We start from the raw sequence: 7613 nt of genomic DNA, 5'->3' as shown, positions 1-7613 counted from the left end.
AGGTGCGCATCTTGCTCCGTCTCCCAGGCTTGTTGGTTGCGGGCAGCACGGTATGCTCTGTGGGCCTCTGCGCATTCCTCCGTCCACCAAGCCGCGCCTTTACCATGTTTTCCTCTCTTCTTGCCGACCGCCTCAATGGCTCGGGAGAAGAGCTCGACGATGTGACTTGCCTGCCCGTCCAGGTCTTCCGGAGTAGGTTGATCCCCCAGATTGGGCATCGCAGCTAGCCCCCCTTCGATCAGGTCTCTCAGCCGAGGCAGCGCCGAGTCGGGCACTGACAGTGGCCGTGGCTGCGGGTGGCCCTCTCCCTGTGACACTGGGCGTTTGAATAGTGGTATGACGGCCACGATGGCCTCGTGGTCAGCTCCCGGGTGTAGCTGTGGGCTGACCTGCGCGTGCGCAAAAGGGATATTAGAGAAAGCCAGGTCCAGGACATGTCCGCAATCCTGGGTTGCCACCCCAACTTCGCTGATAAGAGAGAGATTGTGGCCGTCTGCCCAGCCTGCAATGTCATCTCCCCGGTTCCCGTTCCTCGTCCCGGGCTCCCAAGAGTAGTGATGCGCGTTGAAGTCACCCGCGATCAAAGCTCGCTCCGGGGGTTTGAGTTCTAGCAGTATCCCTGTTGTGCGGCTGTGGGGGTCGCGGGGTTGTCTGTACACGTTGACGATAGTCGTCGTTTTGTCGACCACCAGCCACAGTACGTCTCTCGTGTGGACAGGCCTCTGCTGCTCCACCGTCATCCCTATCCCTTTGCGTGTGTAGGTCAATACTCTTGGTCTGGTTCCTTCGCTGTCCCAGAAGTCGACCGGGACGAAAGAGTCGAAACCCGGGTGCGTGTTCAGTTGCACGTTTCCGTCCTTCCAGCCCGTCCAGGGTTCCTGGACGAGGACCACATCTATCTGAGCCTCCCAGCAGAGCTGCAGGAAAGCCGTGTGCGCCGGGGAGATCTTTCCGACGTTGCCCTGCGCAACGCGTAGCATCCGTGGGGTCGCCGCTCTCGGCTTACGTCTCCGAGTCGAGTTCGAGGTGGGTGTAGGCATTCGCGACGTTGTAGTTTGGCTTCTGTGCTGCCCGTTGGCTCCTGCTTGGCATGGGTAGCACGGGACGGTCGATGGAGGTGTTGTCGGGGGAGTCTTCGCCTTCGCCTTCGTCCGCCTCGTCTTCATCCATGCTGCTGCTGTCAGTGCTTCCGTCACCGAGGCAAACGATCGAGCTTGCGGAGGGCGTTCTCGTGCGCGCGCGCTTGGCGCCGGGTTGCTGGTTCTGGCTGGTGGAGGTAGGGACGCCTGCCGCCTCCTGGCTACTGTCGGATCGAGTAGCCTTGTACAGAGTGTCCGATGCTTTCTGGCCGGCCTTCCGGATCCGAGCCCGCTCCTTTCGACCGGGAAGGGAGACGACGCCGTTTACGACCGAGGGCCTCGCTGGGCAGTCTGTGTGGCCGGCTTGGAAGGGGCCGCAGCAGTTGGGACACTGGGGCCTGGCCATGCAAGGTCCCGTTTCGTGTGAGTCGGAAGGTCTTCCGCAGTTGCTGCAAGTCGGTCGTCGTCCGCAGAACCGGTTGGCGTGGTAGCCCTGGCAGCCGGGGTCATGTCGGATGAGCGTCCTTCGTTTTTTGATGGGCAGAGATCTGCCGCTTTGGTTGAAGAGCCTGAAGGGCGTGACCTCTGATGTGAATGATATGAGCCAAGATATTTCGTTCGTGACTGGGTTGGGCCCAAGGCGGGACGGTCGAGCAAGGACAGGCTTCTGTCCTGTCTGTGCGAAGACCTCATCTTCAACGAGTGTGGCTGGGTCCAGGACGTCCCCGCCAATGCTGTGTAGTTTTGTTGGGCATCGCGGCACAACGTATGTGTGCCACTTGATAGGCGTCTCGACTTGGTGGGCGCCGAGGCATTCCGCCAGCTTTGCCTTACTTGTAAGTAGTCTTTCCTGTATTTGCTTGTTTCGCGGCTTCAGAGAGTAACCTGTGCTGATATGGTAGACGTGGGGAAGGTCCGCTAGCCCCAGGCCAACGGCCTTACAGACGATCTGTCGTACGGCGAACGGTGCGATCTTCCGAGCGGCCGCTAAGCTTTCTTCCGGGACGCGGGCAAAGATGCGGAGGTCCTCCTTCGGCTGCGCCTGCGGCTGATCCTCGGCGGGGAGTGTGGCCTTCGGGCGGGCAGAGCTCTGGCAGCTCTGGCCGCTCCGGGTCGCCGCAGTGGTGTTGCCCGCCATCGGTGCGACGACAGCCGCCCAACTCCGGGCCGCTATTGGGCTTGTCTCGTGATTGATCAGTCTCTTGAGGGTTTGAATGACATAGGCAGTGGCTTCTTTCGCGATCTGCTTTCTAGAACCGTCAAAGCTGGCGACAACGCTGTCGACGGACCGTGCAATGGTCAGAAAGACGTCTTTCCGTGCCTCGTACTGTCTAGCTTCTTCTGCAAGGGCTGTCAAGACGGACCCTGTGGCAGATCCGCTCGGAGCAGATGCGGTAGAGGCTGCGGGCCCCTCGGCCGAGGTAGGGGCGTCGGTGGTGGCATCAAGCTGGCTTCCCGTTAGGCTGGGCCGGGTCGGCTGTGCCTCGGCGTCGCGGCGTCGCTTAGCTCTTGAGGTGGGGTTCGGCTCCGGAGGTGTCCCGGAGCCTGGTTCGGGGTCGGCTTGGTCGGCCGACATCAGTCCGGTGCCCGACGGCGGCTGTGAGGCCATCGCGGATGCGGGCTCCGGCAAGGGGAGGTGAAGAGTTTTCGGCTGTTAGTAATTTGGTGGTAGGCTCACTCATTCACTAACAGCAGATGCCAAGAAAAATTAGGCGAGAGGGAAGTTGTGTTCTTTAGTCCTGACGGCGACTTGAGCTGATCGCTTTCACAGAATCTCGTGCTCCCAAAGGCAGGACCCGCAAACTGGCTTTCGTTCCTCGGTGTAGGATTTGGCGCGGTCCTGATCGGTATGGGCTTTACCAAGAGCTGGGGTGCTATGGCAGTCTGCCGAGCTCTTTTGGGAATATTGGAAGCAGGTTTTCTACCAGGTAATACGGTCACCTTCCGTCAAATTTTGACACAAAGTCTCGCTTATGGGAAGAGAGCCTAACATTGGAAGTTTAACAGGCTGCACCTACCTTATCACTTGCTGGTATACGCGCTTTGAAGTGGGAAAAAGACTTTCCGCTTTCTGGATCCTGTCTGTCCTTGCTAGCGGGTTTTCTGCAATCTTTGCATATGTCCTGACTCTTCTCCGTGGAAAGAGTGGACTGAACGGCTGGAGCTGTAAGTTGAGAGCTTGGCGAACCTATTGAAAGCAGTAGTGTTGTGCTCATCAGATTTAACAGGGATCTTCATCATCGAAGGCGCAATTACCATGGTTGTGTGTGCTTTGGGCTGGTTCATCATCATCGACTTCCCGACACAAGCCGGCAAGTTCCTGAAGCCAGCGGAGCAAGAGTTCATCATTGCCCGTATCAACCAAGATCGTGGCGACGCTGAGGAGGATCACATTAATTTGGCCAAAATTCTGCATCACCTCAAAGACTGGAGACTGTACTTTTGGGCGTTCAATCTCATGGCTTCGACGCTTCCCGGATACGCCTACTCCTACTTTCTCCCAATCATTCTTCGCAACGGTATGGGCTTCAGCAGTACACAGGCTCAACTTCTTTCCGCGCCTCCCTATGTCCTAGCAGCGGTTGTAGCCTACATTTCCGGCTATCTTGGAGACAAGTACAAGATTCGAGGGCCCATCATTGCAGTCCATCAAGCTTTGACTGCCGTCGGAATGCTGATCACCGTGTACGGCAAAGCTAATGGTGCTCGCTACTTTGGAGCGTTCCTTGGTATGTTGGTCTGCATGAGCCGGAGGTGATTGTGTACCATGACTAACTTTACTCCTACTTGCAATAGGCATTGGGTTTCTTCAGTTTTGCGTCCCGGGCGTGCTGACCTTCCAAGCAAACAACATTACTTCGCATTCAAAACGTGCTGTCTCGAGCGCAACATGTCTCATTGGAGGCGGCCTCGGTGGCATCATCGCAAGCACAGCTTTCATGTCAAAAGAAAGTCCTCACTACACTGTAAGTTGATACAATGCCGGAATCTGTTTGGACACATTGTTTTCTGACTAGCTCTCTCGAAATCTAGACCGGCATCTGGACAACCTTCGCCATCTCTATGGTTAGCATTGCGATGATCATCATCATGGATATCTACTTGTGGCGCTGCAACAAGGCAGCAAAAGCAGGGCATCGCAGGAATGAGGGTTTGGAAGGCTGGCTGTATACACTGTGATACGTTAAACACCTGGCTTACCCTAGCTTGATATTCTCAATCGACTTCTGTCGGGTATGATGCAGCCAGGTCTCAAGCTGTAGGCAGATCTCGACTGAGTTTGCATGTTTCTCAAGTACTTTACCTGATAATATAAAGCGGTTGTGTTTCTCTTGATGTTTGCTCTTTGTTAGGGTCTTTGACCAAATGACAGGAGTTGTCAATTTTTTTTCAGGGTACATTGAGCCTTGAATATTGTAGGTGGGTTCTCTTTCATTCTTGTTAAGTCTTTAACAGCATCATGTCGGCTTCGGTTGCCTTGCGGATATTGCTTGTCTCAATGTTCAGTGTTGTACCATGCCTTGTTGTCCCAATGGTGTTAGACTTAATCAAAGTACTCAACTCGTCTTCACATCGCGTATATATTCAGTAAATCCTTCGGCCTTCTTCGTGTCCAAGTCTGAAGCTCTCAACAGCTCCCAAATATCGTTGACTAAATCCACAACAATCATACTTCCAGATCAATCGCCATAACCCAATCCACTCGCGACATTACCGCCGAAACTCCTCACTCAGGAAAATGTGTCAAGAAACCGAGATCTTGATTGTCTGTTGCACAGAGAATTGCCTATCTGAGAAGAACGGCATCCGCCTTCCGCTCCTGCGTCTCACGCCCACTCCAGAGCCTCTTTACTACCTCTGCGAAAAGGCAAAGGAGATGGGATACCGCACAAACGGCACTCTGCTTGGCCTTCCTCTCATGACGATCTATCCAGATGAGTGCCCCGATGTGGCAAGCGCTAACACATTCCAGCTATGCCTTTCCCACGCCGTCTCGCGCAAGACTTCGCAGCGCGCCGGCTTTCTCATCCAATGCAAGGAATGTTGTAACGCAGGCCATGCCCAGAACCATACCCTCAGCGACCGTCCAGGTAACTTCCCTGAGTTCCATAACCGTCCACGGACTCTTACCGCTGAGTCTTCCACTGAGTCCTCAACAGAGTCTCCCCCTAAGGAGAAATATTTTACCAGTGACTGGACCTGTTGCGCGGTTGGCGAGTGCAGTGACGATGAGCTGTGTGAGTACCGCGTGGCTGCTATCCTGTGCGGGATGTCGACGCAGTCCCAAGAGGCCGAGAGGGAAATTATTGACACATGCAACCAAGAGACAGATGCGGGATACGACGGCGACGTCAGCGATAACTTCAACTAGCGGGATGTGTTAGGCATGCGTTTGGTGAGACACGATACCTCGGGACTCGGCGGCTGTTTGGTGTGGCATAACGTTTTTCCTGGAAAGTAGAATTTGAAGAATGGATGGTTTTCTGTTTAGAATAGATGCTTCGTTGTGTATACACTCTCTATTTGCTCTCTTGCCACAACGCCTTGTCTTTGTGTGCTTCAAAGAGGTAAGATTGTTGCGACTAGCTCACCGACCGATGCAACTAGATCTCAAGAATGACTGCACTGGCAGAGCCTGGTTGTAACCGCTGACAGCCATGGACGCTCTTGCTCTTGACATCCCCCACCATATTTTGTGAAATGATGTAGGATGAAATGACGGCTATCAGAGGGACAGAGAAGAGAAAGAAAGGCAGAGATAACGTACAGTTAGTTCAACCCACTCCGCGAGGCCGATGCCAGCACGGACATGGCGCGCGGGGAGGACTTGACGTGACAGCGAACTGACGTTGTAAACAGTGGACGCGCCGAGAATGCCGATGTAGTAATGGAGAGAGTCTTAGCGACGTCAGAGCACATGGCGGTGGATGATGCCCACTTGTCATGGGGGATCAGCGGCAGCGATGGGATGGCTAAGCTTTCAAGTTGGTTGGAATTTGGAGCAACGGCGTCTAACTATGAGGTCATCCGTCTCAGTCTACGAGTGCTGTCAAGCGCGAGTCTCGCGCAGCATGTTTGTCTAAGATATTGCCATCACGCGGAGCCTCCAGCGCACTAAAACTCGGTTGCTGCTTGGAATCCACGTCTCCCTCGGCTTCGTATTCTGGACGCATGGTTGTGCCTGTTGGTGGTGTTTCCTGTGTCAAAAAATAGAAAAGAAATTTTCGTTGGTGTAAAAAATTCATCGATAAAAGAAAAAGGGGCTCTGGGGTGACTCAAACAACCGGGACCATCCTGTAGCAAAATCCTCCGCCGCATTGGCATCTCATGTCAAGAGGTTCATGCGCTGCCATCTGACAAGTTGAACGCACAGAAATGGCGTTCGTGCTGGCGCAAGGGAGCGGCCCGAAGAACTCATGCACAAAGGCAAAAGGGGCCTGGCAAGCGAGCAAACTTTTGCAATAGCCTTACCTACTGGGGGCAGCAGGCAGGCAAGTGAGACTGGAAGGGATTCCACTCCCATTTGATGTTTCCTCCACTTTCTCGTGTCCGAGGCTCCGTCGTCTTTGAACATTCCCCCCATTCTTTGCGCCCGGCTAACCCGGCCACGCCGTCGTCTCGCGCCGAAAGCCAGATGACGAGGTTTTGTAGTGCCCCCCGTGCCACCTAGGCACCTTAGAGAGCCGAGCTAGACCACCTTGGCGAACTGCCGGCAGCCCACCACGCGGCCAGTTGCAGCCATTGATACCGTAACAAAGGCCCTGCAGGGTGAGATTGACGGGCCATGTCAAAAAACCCCTCTAACGGCTTCAACACTCTTTGATCACGTTGGTTGCCTTGAGAATTCCCTCGTGACTCGCGAACATGGCCGGTGGTGTGCAGCGCAGGGTGCCAAAGAGGAGAATGCCCTTCTTCAACCGACGAGAAGACCGCCGGACCATACGGCATGGTCCCATTCCCTGTGGAGTCGAGAAACGGGGCCCTTCGGTCACTTCGCCCTCAATGCGACGGCACCAAGTAGCCCAGCCCGCTGCTTACAGTGCTTAGCGAAGATGGTGCCTGGCATTGACCCTTTAAATTTGGGTTGGATGTGGTGGATCGCGGCTAGCTGTGCCCGAGGGATGCGTTCATCGCCCTCGTCGGTCTACGGGTCAGTTGCTGACGATTGACAATTGCCTTGATCTACGTCGGACTATTTGAAGTAGCTGATACCCGCACACTACTGCCTAGTCTCTTGAGAGGACTTTCGCGATGGTGTCGTCTCGTTTACCCAGCCCTCGGCCCTCAAGATGAGGTTTTCAATCGCCAGCATCATCGCCCTAATTACCCCGCTGACGCTCGCCGCCGACTCACTTGAGTACAAGGCAACACCAGCGGGACAGGTTATCAAAGATGGTGTCAAGCTGAGAATACTTCCTGTGGGTGATTCTATCACTGTGGGATATCTGAGCAGCGATGGAAATGGCTACAGACTCAAACTTGATGAGGACCTGTCTGGTATGTGCACTCACCGCGCATGAGAAGTTCAATTAT

General features: G+C 54.7%; 3 protein-coding genes across 3 annotated transcripts; all 3 read left to right on the top strand.

Moving 5' to 3' along the window:
- Positions 1-2841: 2841 nt before the first annotated feature.
- On the top strand, positions 2842-4259 carry BDZ83DRAFT_595976 (major facilitator superfamily domain-containing protein; the record flags this gene model as incomplete). Its single annotated transcript, XM_060506837.1, has 5 exons — positions 2842-3007; positions 3087-3245; positions 3308-3808; positions 3876-4045; positions 4113-4259. Coding segments are annotated over 5 exons (1143 nt in total), but the record flags the coding sequence as incomplete, so codon positions are not given.
- A 559-nt stretch (positions 4260-4818) lies between these two features.
- Positions 4819-5451, top strand: BDZ83DRAFT_759131 (uncharacterized protein; the record flags this gene model as incomplete). Its single annotated transcript, XM_060515137.1, has 1 exon — positions 4819-5451. The coding sequence occupies one exon, from the start codon at positions 4819-4821 to the stop codon at positions 5449-5451; it is 633 nt and encodes a 210-aa protein (XP_060357029.1).
- A 1918-nt stretch (positions 5452-7369) lies between these two features.
- BDZ83DRAFT_595980 (uncharacterized protein) lies at positions 7370-7600 on the top strand (the record flags this gene model as incomplete). The annotated part of the gene is made up of 1 exon (XM_060506838.1): positions 7370-7600. The coding sequence occupies one exon, from the start codon at positions 7370-7372 to the stop codon at positions 7598-7600; it is 231 nt and encodes a 76-aa protein (XP_060357028.1).
- Positions 7601-7613: the final 13 nt, after the last annotated feature.

The sequence above is a fragment of the Colletotrichum acutatum genome, assembly GCF_030867785.1.
Source record: "Colletotrichum acutatum strain CBS 112980 chromosome Unknown BDZ83scaffold_349, whole genome shotgun sequence".
In the NCBI taxonomy this organism is placed as follows: domain Eukaryota; kingdom Fungi; phylum Ascomycota; class Sordariomycetes; order Glomerellales; family Glomerellaceae; genus Colletotrichum; species Colletotrichum acutatum.
This window is presented reverse-complemented; position numbering and strand designations above follow the sequence as displayed.